The sequence below is a fragment of the Erythrolamprus reginae genome, chromosome 2 (assembly GCF_031021105.1).
Source record: "Erythrolamprus reginae isolate rEryReg1 chromosome 2, rEryReg1.hap1, whole genome shotgun sequence".
NCBI classification, from domain to species: Eukaryota; Metazoa; Chordata; class Lepidosauria; order Squamata; family Dipsadidae; genus Erythrolamprus; species Erythrolamprus reginae.
Genome location: NC_091951.1, coordinates 351,778,097 through 351,796,458, shown reverse-complemented (window position 1 = coordinate 351,796,458; position 18,362 = coordinate 351,778,097). Strand labels below are relative to the sequence as shown.

General features: G+C 43.7%; 1 protein-coding gene across 1 annotated transcript in view; it reads left to right on the top strand.

Moving 5' to 3' along the window:
* Nucleotides 1-18,362, top strand: part of KIAA1328 (KIAA1328 ortholog) — a 176,254-nt gene that overhangs the window by 97,601 nt on the left and 60,291 nt on the right. Inside the window, 3 exon segments of the mRNA XM_070743646.1 lie at nt 8,280-8,492; nt 8,494-8,945; nt 10,737-10,829. Of these exon segments, the coding sequence (XP_070599747.1) occupies nt 8,280-8,492; nt 8,494-8,945; nt 10,737-10,829 (758 nt within the window).

The following is an 18,362-nucleotide window of genomic DNA, read 5'->3' as shown; positions in this document are numbered from 1 at the left end:
CTGCGGAGTGTTGGTGTAACATGGGCATATTTGGGAAGCCCATGATTGCTCTCGCAGCTGCATTCTGCACGACCTGAAGTTTCCGAACACTCTTCAAAGGTAGCCCCATGTAGAGAGTGTTGCAGTAGTCGAGCCTCAAGGTGATGAGGGCATGAGTGACTGTGAGTAGTGACTCCCGATCCAGATAGGGCCACAACTGGTGCACCAGGCGAACCTGGGCAAACGCCCCCCTCACCACAGCCGAAAGATGTTTCTCTAATGTGAGCTGTGGATCGAGGAGGACGCCCAGACCCTCTCTGAGGGGGTCAGTATTCCCCCCCCCAGGGTGATGGACGGGCAGATGGAATTGTCCTTGGGAGGCAAAACTCACAGCCACTCCGTCTTATCAGTGTTGAGTTTGAGTCTGTTGACACCCATCCAGGCCCCAGCAACCTCCAAGCACGGCACATCACTTCCACTGCTTCGTTGACTGGACATGGGGTGGAGATGTATAACTGGGTATCATCAGCGTACTGATGATACCTCACCCCATGCCCTGGATGATCCTTTATTTTTATTCGATTTTTTTTTAATGCCGCCCTTCTCCTTAGACTCAGGGCGGCTTACAACATGTTAGCAATAGCACTTTTTAACAGAGCCAGTGTATTGCCCCCACAATCCGGGTCCTCATTGTACCCAGCCCTGGAGGGCGTCAAAGAATTATCCTAAAAAGGGCGTCGTTCGGATTTCTCCTCTTTTTTTAAAAAATAGTGCCGCTCCGAGTCCTCAGAGAGGGGAGGCATACAAATCTAATAAATTATTATTATTATTATTATTATTATTATTATTATCATCATCATCATCATCATCATCATCATTATTATCATCATCATCATCATCATCATTAAAGTTCTATTTGGCTTGCTTGGCAATTAAGCAATTTTACAGCACTTGCCAGTAAATGTCCCTTGCCACCCCCACCCCCAGCAGGAATTGCTTAATCTTCTAAAATATCGGAGTGGGGGTCCTGATGGAGAGACATGTGTCCCCCTGCCCATGATAGAAGATAGATAGAATTCTTTATTGGCCAAGTGTGATTGGACACACAAGAAATTTGACTTGGTGCAGATGCTCCCAGTGTACATAAAAGAAAGAGACATTTGTCCAGAATCATGTGGCACAACACTTAATGATTATAAAGATCCAATAAGCAGTGAAGAAACTATATAGTATAAATCTTAAGGATCCAAGCAACAAGCTACAGTCATCAACTCCTAAGTGGGAGGAGATGGGTGATAGGAATTATGAGAAAAAACTAGTAGTAATAGTAATCCTCCTTTCCATTCTTCATTCTTCCCTTCCCTTCGCTCTCCTCTCCTCCCTTCTCCATCCTTCTCCTCTCCTCTCCTCTCCTCCATTCCCCTCCCTTCTTCTCCTCTCCTCCATTCCCCCTCCCTTCTTCACGCTTTCCTCCCCTCCTTTCCATTCTTCATCCTTCTCCCCTTTCCTTCCTCCCTTTCCCTCTCCTCTCCTCCCTCCCTCTCCCTTCTCTATCCTTTCCTCCACTCCTTTCCATTCTTCATCCTTCTCCCCTTCCTTCTTCATCCTTTCCTCCCCTCCTTTCCATCCTTCATCCTTCTCTTTCCCTTCCCTTCATCCCTTTCCCCCCCCCCTCTTATCTGACTCTTCCTTTCCTCTCCCTCCTGCTTCCCCTTTTATCCCCCTTTTCATACAGACCTAGTAAGTTTTCCTCCAAGGACGTTGCTCTGCTTTCACTCCTCTCCCTCGTAGACCTCCCTTTCTTCTTCACCTGGGGGATTCTCCCGCGCCAGGTGGTCTCTGTAATGTAAATTTACTTCTCCTCCTCCTCCTCCAGCTGCACCAAAGATGCTCTTTCAACAGCCTTTGGTCTTTTTTTTTTTGGCCACAGCTTCTAACTCTGGTTCTCCTCTGCAGAAGCCCCTTAGATCTGGAGCCAAAAGGGTCTTTAGGGGGCTGATCTGAGTCGGCAGACTTCTTTTGGCGTAGCCCATCTGCCACTGCGATCAGAGATGGGAAAAAGATTTGGCTGTGGGGCCGGTTTCTTTCTCGCCTCCTTCCTCCTCCTGTTGCACTGTTTCTACATGGGCAGGTACGGAAGAGCTCTCCCCCAAGCACCTGAAGGCAGGATAGGAACCACTCCAGGTAAACAGGGATTCGAGCAAAGGTTTCATTTTTAATAATAATAATAATAATAATAATAATAATAACAACAACAACAACAACAACAATAACAAAACAATATAACAAGAAGAACAACAACAACAATAACAACAACAAAACAATAGAAGAAGAAGAAGAAGAAGAAGAAGAAGAAGAAGAAGAAGAAGAAGAAGAAAGAAGAAGAAGAGGAAGAAGAAGAAGAATGAGGAATGAAGAATGAAGAAGAAGAAGAGATAGAAAAGAATTAGAAACAGAATTAGAATTAGAATAGAGCTGGAAGGGATCTTGGAGGTCTTCTAGTCCAACCCCCTACTTAGGCAGGAGATCCAACACTACTTCAGACAGATGGTTATCCAACACCTGCTTAAAAACTTCCTGTGTTGGGGCATTCACAACTTCTGGTGGCAAGCTGTTCCACAGATTAATTGTTCTAACTGTCAGGAAATTTTTCCTCAGCTCTAAGTTGTTTCTCTCCTTGATGAGTTTCCACCCATTGCTTCTTGTTCTACCCTCAGGTGCTTTGGGGAATAGCTTGACTCCCTCTTCTTTGTGGCAACCTCTGAGATATTGGAAGGCTGCTATCATGTCCCCCCTGGTCCTTCTTTTTATTAAACTAGCCAGGCCCAGTTCCTCCAACCGTTCTTCATATGTTTTAGCCTCCAGTCCCCTAATCCTCTTTGTTGTTCTTCTCTGCACTCTTTCTAGAGTCTCAATATCCTTTTTGCATCGTGGCGACCAAAACTGAATGCAGTCTTCCAAGTGTGGCTTTATCAAGGCCTTATAAACTGGTATTAACACTTTGTGTGATCTTGATTCTCTCCCTCTGTTAGTTCAGCCTAGAACTGTGTTGGCTTTTTTGGCAGCTGCTGCACACGGCTGGCTCCTATTTCAATGGTTGTCCACTAGGACTCGCTCTCACAGTTACTACTATTGAGTATTGTACCACATATCCTGTACCTGTGCATTTTGATTCTCTTGCCTAAACGTAGAACCTAAGAAGAACCCTGCTGAATCAGGCCAAAGCCCATTGAGTCCAGCATTCTGTGTCCCACAGTGGCCCCCCAATTGTCCATGGGGATCTTGAGCAGAAAGAGAAGGCAAGACCCTCCCTTTCCCTTGACCCCCAACAAATGGGACCCCAGGGAATCCTGCCTGCCTCAACCAACACAGAGGCGGCACTTGTACATCTGTGTCAATCACCACCTATGATACACTTGGCATCCCTGAATCTGTCTAATCCTGTCTTGAAGCTCTCCAGGCTGACAGCTGTCACGACCTCTTCTGGAAGGGAATCCCACCAATCAATTCCAATAAAACCATTGAATTTCATTTTGTTAGATAGCACCCATTGTTCCAGCTTGTCAAGGTCCTTCTGTATTTTGCGCCTATCTTCTGGAGTGTTGGTTTACATTTAGTTTGACTCTATTACATGCTCGTGTGTTGTTGCGGTTGAAGGTGAAGTAGTCACTAACAGGAAGGACATTTTGGTATATGATCCAATAAATAAATAAATAAACAAACAAATAAATAAATAAATCTGTCTAGTCTAGAGGACAGAAGGAAAAGGGGGGACATGATCGAAACATTTGAAATATATTAAAGGGTTAAATAAGATCCGGGAGGGAAGTATTTTTAATAGGAAAGTGAAGGGGACACAATCTGAAGTTAGTTGGGGGAAAGATCAAAAGCAACATGATAAAATATTATTTTACTGAAAGAGTAGTAGATCCTTGGAACAAACTTGTAGATAAATCCACAGTCACTGAATTTAAAAATACCTGGGATAAACATATATCCATCCTAAGATAAAATACAGGAAATAGTATAAGGGCAGACTAGATGGACTGGGAGGTCTTTTTCTGCTGTCAGACTTCTATGTTTCTATGAACTACGGGTAGATGCAATCGGAGGCGACGTCGTTGTAAATCGTCTAATCTCAATTTAAGCATTGAATACAGGAACTGAGCAGGAATGATGGGGAGTTGAAGTCCCCGGATCGTGAGAGGGGGGCTGCTTTCCCACTCCTGCTTGAGACCAATTACCAGGGATGTCACATTGGTCTGATTTGACTCAGATTTCCTGCGTGATGCTGTCTTGGCAGGCGAACGGGTGGGAAAATGCAAATGGGAACAGCTGCAGGGGGAAATCTCTGCCAAGGCCCCATCCCGACTCTAATCGGGGCGCTTTCTCCCTGGTGCAATTAAGAATTCCCTCTCCGGCAGGAGATCATCAAGGTAGGATTGACTTTCCAGACGATGAACTAAAAGGCTTGCAGGTGTTTGGCCGCCCTCCGTTTCCAAAACCTGCCTGCTTTCTAACGAGGGCCAACCCTGCGCAAAGGGAGCACCGCACTCGGCCATGCATTATGCATGGGAGCCGTTCTGCCCGCCACGCTCCGGGCGTCATCCTTGGCCTTTCCCAAGTTGGACGACACCAATTAAGAGCTGGGGTTTTTTATCACTTGTTATTATTATTTTTTAAATTATTCAGTAATCTGAACTCTCAACATCGTTTAACATGCCGATATCGGTGTCGTAAACAAGTTCTAATGGACCCTAGAGGTTTGGGGGGGGGGTTGTTTTTTGTTTCCTTATCTCCCTCTCGTCGGTTTCTTGGCCATCAGCTATAGGGAGTAGACTCAATGGACGAAGGGGAGAAATTAACAAAAGAAAGAAGGAGAAGGAAGGAAGGAAGGAAGGAAGGAAGGAAAGAAGAAGAAGAAGGAAGGAAAAAGGAAGGAAAGAAAGAGAGAAAGATAGGAGGAAGGAAGGAAGAAGGAAAGGAAGGAAGGAAAGAAGAGGAAGGAAGAAGAAAGAACAAAGAAAGAAAAAGGGAAGGAAGGGAAACAAAGAAAGAATGAAAAAACGAGGGATGGAGAAAGGCAAGAAAGAAACACACACACACACACACACACACACACACACAGAGGTTATTTGGTGTTTTAGGCTTGCCTTTGGGATTTTGACCTGCACTGCAGTGAAATATACAAAGAGAAGACTTTTTTTTAAAAAAAGCAACAAGAAAATATTTGATATTATTTAACTGTTAGAAATTTCATAATGATGATATATTATGATTCTTTACGAATGTCTCTTTTCTTTTATGTGCACTGAGAGCATATGTACCAAGACAACTTCCCTCTGTGTCCAATCACACTTGGCCAATAAAGAAGTCTGGTCTGGTCTGGTCTGGTCTGGTCTGGTCTGTCCGTCCGTCCGTCCGTCCGTCTGTCTGTCTGTCTGTCTGTCCGTCTCATCCATCTATCTATCTATGATCTACCTACCTACCTACCTACCTACCTACCTACCTACCTACCTATCTATCTATCTATCTATCTATCTATCTATCTATCATCTACCTACCTACCTATCATCCATCCATCCATCCATCCATCCTCTTCCAACAGTTAAGTACTATTCCATTCCGTACAAGGTGCAACGTTTTAACCTCAAAATTCCCCGCTGTGTAATGGCCAATCAGACGGTATTTATAAGGGGTGGAATGCCTTTCCTGGCTCCGTTATTGAAAATTAAACATTTTTCAGATGTTAACATTTAATGGCTTTTTCTCTGCCACACTTGGAGTTGATTTTATGTAACCCTGGATACTCGGAATTCCTGAATAGGCTGAAGTGCCTTGTTTATGCCCCAGATCCTGCAGGCAATGCTTTTATATTTATTCTACCTGTGTAGACAGAATTAAATGGCAGATCTGATAGCATGCCCCTTACTTCTGCTTGAAAAACAATGGTTTGGGGAGGTGGGCTGGTTCTTGATAATCAAACCATTCCATTTCTGTATTGCTTTATAAACCACAAATGAGAAGTAGCCAAGGAACCGTACAGAAGATTTCAACAGAACAAAGGAGTTGGATGGGTCCTTGGAGGTCTTCTAGTCTGACCCCCTGCTCAAGCAGAAAACGCCATACCGATAGTCCTCAACCTACCATCACGAGCCCAAAATTTCTGCTGTTATAAGTCAGGCATTCATTAAATGTGTTTCGCCCCGTTTTACAACTTTCGTTGCCACCGTTGCTAAGTGAATCACCGCCGTCCATAAGTTCGTAAGCTGGTTGTTAAGTTGAATCTGGCTTCAGAAATTCGCAAAAGGCGATTGTGTGACCCTCGCGGGGCTGCGACGGTCATAAATACAAACCGGACTGCCGGACTGCCTGGATTCTGATTGTGTGACCACAGGGGAGGCTTTAAAAGCTGTTAGCTGTGAAAGATGTTATAACTTTGAACATTGCCAAATGAACTGTTGTAAGTTGAGGACTACCTGTATCATTTCAGGCAGATGGCGGTCCAGTCTCTTCTGGAAAGCCTCAAGCTTCAACCCCAACAACACACGAGCACGCGACAGATAAAAATTTAAAGTAAACCGCTTTAAAAGACCTCATGGTCCATCTAGTCTGCCCTTATACTATTTCCTGTATTTTATCTTAGGATGGATATATTTTATCCCAGGCATGTTTAAATTCAGTTCCTGTGGATTTACCAACTACGTCTGCTGGGAGTTTGTTCCAAGCATCTACTACTCTTTCAGTCAAATAATATTTTCTCACGTTGCTTTTTGATCTTTCCCCCAATTAACTTCAGATTGTGTCTCCTTGTTCTTGTGTTCACTTTCCTATTAAAAACACTTCCCTCCTGAACCTTATTTAACCCTTTAACATATTTAAATGTTTCGATCATGTCCCCCCCTTTCCCTTCTGTCCTTCCAGACTCTACAGATGGAGTTCATGAAGTCTTTCCTGATATGTTTTATGCTTAAGACCTTCCACTGTTTTTGTAGCCCATCTTCAATTTTATCAATATCTCTTTGTAGGTGAGGTCTCCAGAACTGAATACAGTATTCCATTTTAGATCTTGCAATATGGTAGAACCTAGAAATTTTAAGATTTCTACTGTTGGTATATACACATTTATAAATATATACATTATATATATATATATATATATATATATATATATATATATATATATATATATATATATATTTTTGTTTTCGTAAATTTTCACGGGTATATGTATGTAGATTGTTCTGAGTTCGGGTTTTGCCCTGTGTAATGGTTTTGCATGTCTATGCGACGTTTCGGCGAAATCACATTCACCATCTTCAGGCTGTAGTTCCAATCTTTGTGTTGTTTTAAAACAACACAAAGATTGGAACTACAGCCTGAAGATGGTGAATGTGATTTCGCCGAAACGTCGCATAGACATGCAAAACATTACACAGGGCAAAACCCGAACTCAGAACAATCTACATATATATATATATATATATATATATATATATATATATATATATATATATATATCCAATATTTTTATATATATATATATATATATATATATATATATATATATATATATATGTCACATGTTTAAGCTGAATTTGAAAATTAAGGGAGACTAGGATAGATCTATTTCGGCCTTATTTTGGCCTCATCAGCTAGCCATACCCACTGGGACTTGAACCTGCAACATTTGCCTTGTAAGGCAGAGAATTATCCTCTAGGCTGCAGTATCCAATCCCTTCAGCTCTGTACCAGGGAAGGGTTACATTTTGTGTCGAATCACCCTGGTATATTGAAGGAACATCACAGCTCCTTTTTTGCCTCTTGGCCCAACCCAGGGCCATTTCCAAGGCAGTTAATTTAATTTATTGATAGCCGACAATTCTATCTGTATGTGTCACATGTTTAAGCTGAATTTGAAAATTAAGGGAGACTAGGATAGATCTATTTCGGCCTTATTTTGGCCTCATCAGCTAGCCATACCCACTGGGACTTGAACCTGCAACATTTGCCTTGTAAGGCAGAGAATTATCCTCTAGGCTACAGTATCCAATCCCTTCAGCTCTGTACCAGGGAAGGGTTACATTTTGTGTCGAATCACCCTGGTATATTATATATATATAATCACCCCTGGTATATATATATATGTATGTATGTATGTATGTATGTATGTATGTATGTATGTATATATATATATATATATATATATATATATATATATATATATAAAAATATTGGAACACTGCTATTTTGGAACGGTTCGAATCTGAACATGGCTTTCGTGTCTTCTTTCTCTACAGATGTCCAGCCAGAGAGGTCATTGTCATCTGGTGCCACCGTCAGACCTGGATGGCTCCTACCTTGGTGTAGCTGGACTACAAGCTTTGCATAAGGATCACAGCTCAATTCGTAGGAGCCCTAGTCTTCAACCTTCCACTCATCATGGTAGGAATAGGGGTGTTCCTGAGGCCGGCACCCCTGGACGTCAGATGGAGGCGAGGAACGGTGGCCTTTTTGCAAAATGGTTTGCCCCATAAGTGCAACCAGAGGGTGTCTCCGGCCACGCAGCCTGCCCGTATTAGGAGAACTCCGGATGGGGAGAAGAGAAGGAACGGCTGTCCTCTTCCGGGCTGCGCCTTCCATCACAAATCAGGAAATTCGGCTCATGAGCCTTTCCGAGACGCTGGCCGCCTGCGAGACCGGTATCCGGGACCCCCTTGCGAATCCTCCTCGGAATATTTCGGCTCACCGCACCTTCGGTGGCCAACAGCCAGCGACGTCTCGAGGTCGAAGGAAGTCGATCGGAGCAGCCAGAACTTCTCCGAAGAGAAAAGGAAAGAACTCCTGCTCCAGAAAATTGAGCTGGAAATCGAGAAGGAGCGCCTGCAGAATCTGTTAGCGGAGCAGGAGGCCAAGCTCCTCCAGCAGCAGGACCAGCTCCAACAATCCAGGCGGGATTATCACCGGTGAGCTTGGGAAAGGGGATGAGGAAACTGGTTGTTGCTGGACCCAGGGATCTTGTTAACTTTAAGACCCTGGGACTTCAGGTCCCAGAATTCCCAGCCAGCTGTGCTGACTTGATCGAAGGGTATAAAATCATGCATGGGATAGAAAAGGTGGATAGAGAAAAATTCTTTTCTCTGTCACACAACACTGGGACGAGGGCCTCTCCCTAAAGCTCATAGGTGTTGTGGTTGGCTCTGGCCCAGCTCCTGCCCCAGGGAATGTGGAGATGGATGCAGGGGAAACATCAACATGTCATAGGCCTGTTTTATTCCCGACAGAGTCAGGTAGTGCAGTTTCCTTGGATGAAGAAGAAGGTGGGGTGACTTGGAAGAGGGGGGCTTGGCACACAGCCCAGGAAGCCAATCTCCATTATCTTCAGTCAATTAGGATGAGGAAGTGTTAGACCCATGCAGGCACAGAATTATGCACAGAAGAGACCAATTGAGGACATATTACAGGAGATAAGAGAGGCCACCTGTGTTTGGGTTGGGCTACAGCAATTAGAGCTGCTGATATAAATAGCAGCGTGCTGGCTTGGCCGTTGTGGAAGATTATCTGATCGCAGTTCTTCAGGACCGTTTTTTTGCTGTTTTCCGGACTTTGTTTGTTGATTTTTCACATCTTTGAAACCAAAGCAGAGCAAAGTGTGGGGGTCTCACTTCGTGGAGGAAGGAGGGCTGTGATGTTCCTTCACAGCTGCTAGCTAAGTACTTAAGGACTGATTAAAGGGATTGTACAGACTACCAGGTTGTTTTGGGATGAGTGCTCTTTGCAATACAAAAAGGGCGCTTTGTTTCTTTTGAATTTTTTGTGATAAAGAACATTGTTTTGAACTTTCAAGTGTGTGTGTGTCCATAGAGCCCGGCAGAACAATAGGTAAGAAAGTGAGGACAAATCAAGGGAAATATTTCTTCACCCAAAGGGTCGTTGGTTGATGGAATTCCCTTCCAGAAGAGGTCGTGACAGCTGATTAGACAGATTCACGGATGCCAAGTGTATCATAGGTGGTTATTGAAACGGATGTCCATGTGCTGCCTCTATGTTGGTTGAGGATTCACTTAAGTACCATTTGTTGAGGGTCAGGGGAAAGGGAGGGTCTTGCCTTCTCTTTCTGCTCAAGATCCCCAAGGACAATTGGTGGGCCACTGTGAGACACAGAATGCTGGACTCGAGGGGCCTGATTCCGCATGGCTCTTCTTAGGTTCTTATGTTCCAGGTAGCATCCAAACCAAATCAGAGTCCAAGTCAAAAGACTCCTCAAGGTTCCAATTTATTGTCGGAGCCACACTGGGAACCCGGTTGAAAATTCACCTCCTCCCTCGTCCTCCCCACCCACAAACTTGTCACGTTGCCCACTCAGATTGTGCCAGGGTGGCCAGTCCTCCTTCCACTTCTGCCCAGGTGGGTGGGCATGGGATGGCCTTGAACCCCTCGAATGCACAAACTGCAAGCGTGTCCATGCAGCCAGGCAGTGCAGGAGGAAACGAAGGGGCAGCGAGGTAAATTAGAACCCACCCCCGAGTTTCCTAATAATTTTATCGTTTTATGGTTGGGGGAAGGTGGTCACCACAACAAGAGGAACTTCATTAGAGCATTTGCTGGCTGGAGAATTTTGGGAGTTGAAGTCCAAATATCTTCAAGTTGGCAAGGTTGGGAAACACTGCATTAGAGGGTGGCGACAGAAGGTAACCCGTCGTTTCTTCACTCTCTGAGGCTGCACACGGTGACGAGTGCCTCTGTTTCCCTTGCAGGTTTAAGACCCTGGCTGGCAATCCAGAAGACGGGCTGATGGGGGAATCCGGCTCCTCGGCTCCTGCCATGAATGGCATCTGTCACAGGCTCAGGTAAGGTCCTGACTCTGCTCACCTGTCCCTGCCTCTCGGGTGCCAGAATCGTCTCTGATGGGCAAGGAGCTTGACTTGGTGGGACTCAGGCTTTATGAGCCTCGGTGGCACAGTGGTTGGCACTGCAAGCTGCTCCTGCTGACTGCTGGCTGTGGTTCAGCAGTTCAAATCTCACCACCGGCTCAAGGTGGACTCAGGCTTCCGTCTTTCTGAGGTGGGTCAAAGGAAGACCCCGATTGTTTGGGGCAAGAGGCTGATTCTGTAAACCGCTTAGAGAGGGCTGTGAAAACACTAGGAAGCGGTAGATAAGTCTATATAAGCTATTGCTATTTTGCTCTCCTCTCCTCTCTTCTCTCTCCTCTCTTCTCTCCTCCTCCTTCTCCTTCCTTTTCTCTTCTCTCTCCTCTCCTCTTCTGTCCTCTCATTTTCTCTTCCCCTTGTCCTACCCTTCTCCTTCCTCCTCTCTTCTCTTCTTCTCCTCGTTCTCCTTCCTCTTCTCTTCTCCTCTCCTCTCTTCTCCTTTTCTCTCCTCCTCTTCCTCCTTCTCCTTCCTCTCCTCAACTCTCTTCTCCCTTTTCACCTCACCCCACCCCTCCTCTCCTTTCCCTGTCCCCTACTTTTCTTCTTCCCCTCTTCTACTTCCCTCTCCTCTCTTCTCCTTCCCCATCTCCTTCTCTCCCCTCTCTCTTCTATTTCCCTCTTATCTCCTCCCCTCTCTCTCTCACCTCTACTTCTCTCCCCTCCACCTTCCTTTTGTTCTCTCCTCTCTATTTCCCTCTCCCTCTCTCCATTTAGCAATAGCATTTAGACTTATATACCGCTTCACAGTGCTTTACAGCCTCTCTAAGCGGTTTATAGAGAGTCAGCACATTGACCACAACAATCGGGCTCCTTATTTTACCGACCTTGGAAGGACGGAAGGCTGAGTCAACCTTGAGCCTACCGAGGCTTGATCTGCCAAACTGCTGGCAGCCCGTGATCAACAGAAGTAGCTTGCAACACTGCTCTCTAACCACTGCACCACTGAGGTGCTTAATAATTTCCACTTTCTCCCCTCTGTATGACACTGGATCACTTTATCCGAAATCCATACTCCATACGGTCACAAACAGGAGGAAGTGTCATTCCTTCTTTGGGATTTCCAGGGGTCATAATATAAGGAAGAAGCCCCTGGTGTGTTCTTGGTGTGTTGCAGAAGCCTGGTGGGCATTGTGCCCAGATGGGTCGAGGCTAAAGCCCAGATTAGCAAAGTCATTTTGATGCCAAACAGCTCCTGAAGTCTTTCTCACTCCATTTGGTGCTCGGGTGATTAACATGCCGTCAGCGCATGGCCTCTCTTCAACTTCATCAAAAGCTTCCAGTCACGGTGCCAGATCTGGAGTGGCAGATGTGGGGAGACGCTGAGCTCCAGCCAGACAAATAAAATGCGCGTAGTCAAAATGACCTTTTTAAAAGAGAGAGAGAGGAGAGAGAGAGAGAGGAGAGAGAGAGAGGAGAGAGAGAGGAGAGAGAGAGAGAGAAGAGAGAGAGGAGAGAGAGAGAGGAGAGAGAGAGAGGAGAGAGGAGAGAGAGAGAGAGGAGAGAGAGAGGAGAGAGAGAGGGGAGAGAGAGAGGAGAGAGGAGAGAGAGAGAGGAGAGAGAGAGAGGAGAGAGAGAGGAGAGAGAGAGAGGAGAGAGAGAGGAGGAGAGAGAGAGAGAGGAGAGAGAGAGGAGAGAGAGAGAAGAGAGAGGAGAGAGAGAGAGAGAGAGAGAGAAAGAACCTCCCAGCCTGTTGTGAATGGTCTTCAACCAACTCTGGTAATGAGAGATTCTGGGGAGGGTGAGCCAGGCCCCTCTTGGTACCCTGGGCCAGTAGTGTTGTCAGCTGTGGCAGAGAGTGAGGGAGAAATAGACCTGGATGAACCTGAAGGACCACCAGAGCTGGCAGATATGCCAATGACAGTAGGGTCTTATTTAGAGGAGGAGGAGGAAGACCATGAGCCTTTGTTAGACGCCCGCTTTAGAAGACTGAGAAAAAGACAAGAATACTTGTATGGAAAAAGGAAGTAGTCTGTAGTTTGTTAACTCTAGGGAATTGTTGACCACTCCCCATAAGTATTTAAGGGTGGCTGATGGGAAGTCTGGGGTGGAGTTTCAGTGTTATGTAATGGAGTCAGTTGACGTTTGGGGTTCCAGCCATGTTACGCTAGCCAACTGTTATTTCTCTGCTAAAATCCTTGCAGTAGAATTTGCCTCATCTGTGGAGGATCTGGAAAGCTGTAACTGTAAGTCAGTGAAACTGGAGACCTCTTTATCTCATAAAGGAATTTGCAATTAGCTTTGATCTCCGACAGCAGCCCTAGACGCTGGACTGATATCTTTTAACTCTTCTCACGGAGAAGCTGCCAAGGTGACCTCACATGCAGGAATTTGGATTGGTGTATAAATGATGCTTTCTATATAAAAAGATTGATTTGAAATACAGTGTTCCCTCGATTTTCGCGGGTTCCAAACTTTGCGAAACGTCTATACCACGGTTTTTTCAAAAATATTAATTAAAAAATACTTCGCGGTTTCCTCCCCTATACCACGGTTTTTCCCGCCCGATGATGTCATAGGTCATCGCCAAACTTTCGTCCGCCTTTAATAAATATTTTTTTAATAAACTTTAATAAATAAACATGGTGAGTAATAATCTAAATGGTTGTTAAGGAATGGAAAATGGTTAATTTAGGGGTTTAAAGTGTTAAGGGAAGGCTTGTGATACTGTTCATAGCCAAAAATAGTGTATTTACTTCCGCATCTCTACTTCGCGGAAATTCGACTTTCGCGGGAAGTCTCGGAACGCATCCCCTGCGAAAATCGAGGGGAACACTGTACAGTGAACTTAATTCACTTAAGTTCATAATACTGTGACCAAGTTCTTAAGTAGAAACGTTTGTAAGAAGAAGCACTTTTTCCACTACTTGTTCTCTGAACTACTCAAAATTCCCCCTACCAGTTTTCTAAAGCCTGCTGAGTTTCACCCCTGATCAAGGGGTGCAGGTAACAGAGTTGGAAGGGACCTTGGAGGTCTTCTAGTCCAACCCCTTGCTTAAACATGGGACCCTATACCATTTCAGACAAATCACTGTTTAGCCTCTTCTTGAAACCCTCCAGCGATGGAGCACCCCACAACTCCTTGTGGCAAGCTGTTTCCACTGGTTAATTGTTCTCTCTGTGAAGAAATTCCTCTTTAATTCTGTGTTGCTTCTCTCCTACAAAAAGATATTGACAAAATTGAACGGTCCAAAGACGGGCTACAAGAATGGTGGGAGGTCTTAAGCATCAAAACCTATCAGGAAAGACTTCATGGACTCAATCTGTATAGTCTGGAGGACATAAGGGAAAGGGGGGGACATGATCGAAACATTTAAATATGTCAAAGGGTTAAATAAGGTCCAGGAGGGAAGTGTTTTTTAATAGGAAAGTGAACACAAGAACAAGGGGACACAATCTGAAGTCAGTTGGGGGAAAGATCACAAGCAACATGAGAAAATATTATTTTACTGAAAGAGTAGTAGATCCTTAGAACAAACTTCCAGCAGACGTGGTTGGTAAATCCACAGTCACGGAATTTAAACATGCCTGGGATAAACATATATCCATCCTAAGATAAAATACAGAAAATAGTATAAGGGCAGACTAGATGGACCATGAGGTCTTTTTCTGCCGTCAGACTTCTATGTTTCTATGTTTCCTTGATTATTTTCCATCCCTTGCTTTTTGTCCCGCCTTCATTTCCTTTGAAGATTAAGTTGATCCTCTCTTCTTTGAAGCAAAGGCTTCACTTAAAAATCACTGGGTTTTTTGGTGGTTTCCTAATCCGATCACCTAACCAAAGCAGGGAACCCTGTACCATTTCAGACAGGTGGCTGTCCAGTCTCTTAAAAACCTCTAGTGATGGGAGCACCCACAACTTTGGTGGCAAGCTGTTCTTTCTTTGTCTCCCTGAATAGTAATTTTTCAGCATCCCTTGACGCATCCCTTCCCGTCTGTGGGCCAGCCAGTGGTGACCAATGTCACAAAGTTTGTTCCCTGCATTCCTTCTTCATCAGTTTTGCAAAAGGTTACCCGACGAACTATTTAATCTAATGTTAAAACCAGAGGAGGCGAAGAAGACAAATCCATTTGTCTCTTTTGCACGTTTGAATATGGAAGCGATGCTTTACGTGCTGACGGGGGCTGAAATGTGATGGTTTGTTTGCAGGTAGAATAGAAGGTGTTGTTAAAAGTAAAAAAAAAAATCTCTCTTTTTTGGTTCTGTTGTGTAGGAAAGAAACACAGGCGGTCTTTAACTTACAACGGTTCATTTAGTGACTGTTTGAAGTTACAATGGTACTATAAAAAGTAAACTAGGATTCTTTTTCACACTTATGACCAATTTCAACCTCCCCAGGGGTCACATGATTAAAATTTGGAGACCTGGCAATCACCTCATTATTATTAGTATTAGTATTATTATTATTATTATTATTATTATTATTATTATTATTATTATTATTATTATTATGTCAGTACAACACACCAAACGAGATCACTATGCTGGATTTCATATTTCATCACCAGTCGGGCGCTTCCCAAGCACCTAGGACTGCGTGATGTAGCGGCAAATTATGTTTGCCGATCCCAGTCAAGCGGCCTTTTGCAATTGACAGATGGAGATTTTGTCAATTCCGATGGTTTTCAAATGTCCACTGAGATCCTTTGGCACTGCGCCCAGCGTGCCAAGTACCACTGGGGCCACTTTCACTGGCTTATGCCAGAGTCGTTGCAGCTCGATTTTTAGATCTTCGTATTTCACTAATTTCTCTAGCTGCTTCTCCTCAATTCTGCTGTCTCCTGGGATTGTGATGTCGATGATCCATACTTTCTTTTTCTCCACAATCACAATGTCCGGTGTGTTATGCTTCAGAATTCGGTCAATCTGAAGTCGGAAGTCCCACAGTAGTTTTGCTTGCTCATTTTTGACCACTTTTTCGGGCTTATAATCCCTAAGGGCTCGTCCGGGATTATTATTATTATTATTATTATTATTATTATTATTATTATTATTATTTGTTCTGCCTGGCCACAGGGCCACCCAAAAATGAGGCAATTATACAAACACACACACACTCACAGGCTTGGAAAAAAGCAAAACGTTTTTCTTTATGTACAAAAGGCTACAAGCCTCAACGACTGCAAGAGCAATGCTAGTTTATTAGTCCAAAAGGTCAGAGTTAATCACTCAAGTCAGCACCAGGAGCCTTTCTTTTTTATATATAAAATTTATATATTTATAAGTGTTTATATATCAACAGTAGAAATCTTAAAATTTTCTAGGTTCTACCATATTGCAAGATCTAAAATGGAATATACTGTGTTCAGTTCTGGAGACGTCACCTACAAAAAAATATTGATAAAATTGAATGGGTCCAAAGACGGGCTACAAAAATGGTGGGAGGTCTTGAGCATAAAATTTATCAGGAAAGACTTAAAGAAAGGGGGGACATGATCAAAACATTTAAGTATGTTAAAGGGTTAAATAAGGCTCATGAGGGAAGTGTTTTTAATAGGAAAGTGAACACAAGGACAAGGGGACACAATCTGAAGTTAGTTGGGTGAAAGATCAGAAGCAAGGTAAGAAAGAGGAGTAGATGTTTGGAACAAACTTCCAGCAGACGTGATTGGTAAATCCACAGTCACTGAATTTAAACATCATCATCATCATCATCATCATCATCATCATCATCATCATCATCATTATTATTATTACACCAACACTCCGCAGTCTGCATTGGTTGCCGATCAGTTTCCGGTCACAATTCAAAATGTTGATTATGACCTATAAAGCCCTTCATGGCACCGGGCCAGTTTATCTCAGGGACCGCCTTCTGCCGCACGAATCCCAGCGACCAGTTAGGTCCCACAGAGTGGGCCTTCTCCGGGTCCCGTCAACTAAACAATGTTGGTTGGCGGGACCCAGGGGAAGAGGCTTCTCTGTGGCAGCCCCGACCCTCTGGAACCAACTCCCCCCAGAGATTAGAACTGACCCCACCCTCCTTGCCTTTCGCAAACTCCTTAAAACCCACCTCTGCCTTCAGGCATGGGGGTATTAAGATAATCTTTCCCCCTAGGCTTCTACAATTTATGCATGGTATGTTTGTACAGTATGTATGATTGGTTTTATAACAAGGGTTTTTAGCTGTTTTAGTATTGGATTTTTACATTCTGTTTTTTGCCACTGTTGTTAGCCGTCCCGAGTTCACGGAGAGGGGCGGCATACAAATCCAGTAAGTAAGTAAGTAAGTAAGTAAGTAAGTAAGTAAGTAAGTAAGTAAGTAAGTAAGTAAGTAAGTAAATAAATATTATTGTTGTTGTTGTTGTTATTATTATTATTATTATTATTTATTAGATTTGTAGGCCGTCCCTCTCCGTAGAATCGGGGCCTGGGATAAACTTATATCCATCCTAAGATAAAATTCAGGAAATACTATAAGGCCAGACTGGATGGACCATGAGGTCTTTTTCTGCCATCAATCTTCTGTTTCTAAACCAGAATGCATTTTTCATCTCTTTCGCTAATCATGAAACCATAGATCTTTGTTTGCGTTTTTTCACATTGTTCCTAAAGAGATACAGCTCATTTTTTCCTTTTATTTATTTTCTTTTAAAAGAGGAGTGGGGGGGGGGGGGGGAGAGAAAAGAAAGAAGCAGGTGAAAAGTATTTACAATATTAAACCTGCTCACCTGAGACATTGCAGGTTGAAAGCAAATAAAGGCCAGCCTCCCCAATTTGAAAAACATATTTTTTATAATTAAATTCTCATTTTGAGTTAATTATCTACAATTAGCTAATCTAATTGCCATTTATTCCCTATTATCTGTGGGAAGAATAGCAGAGGAGAGAAAGTGTGGGGTTTGATGGCATCTGGTGGATAGAATACCTGTAGAACAGCATAGAATTTTGTATTTGGCCAAGTGTGATTGGACACACAAAGAATTTGCCTTTGGTGCAGCTGCTCTCAGTGTATGTAAAAGAAAAGATAAGTTCATCAAGAATCATGAGGTCGAACACTTAATGATTGTCATAGGGTACAAATAAACAATCAGGAAACAATATTAATATAGACGGGTGATAGGAACATTGGGAAGACTAATAGTAGTGCAGCCTTAGTGAATGGTTTGACAAGTGTTGAGGGAAGTATTTGTTTAGCAGAGTGATGGCATTCGGGAAAAACTGTTCTTGTGTCTAGTTGTCTTGGTGTGCAGGGCTCTGTAGCCATTTTGAGGGTAGGAATTGAAGCAGTTTATGTCCAGGATGCGAGGGGTCAGTCAATATTTTCATGGCCCTCTTTTTGACTTGTGCAGGTCCTCAATGGAAGGCAGATGAGCAGCCATTGTTTTTTCTGCAGTTCTGATTCTCGTCTGAAGTCTGTTTCGGTCTTGTTGGGTTGCAGAACCGAACCAGACAATTCTAATAGTTTAGCAGCAGGGGGGTTTAACTGTATCAGCAGCTCCTTGGATACTTCA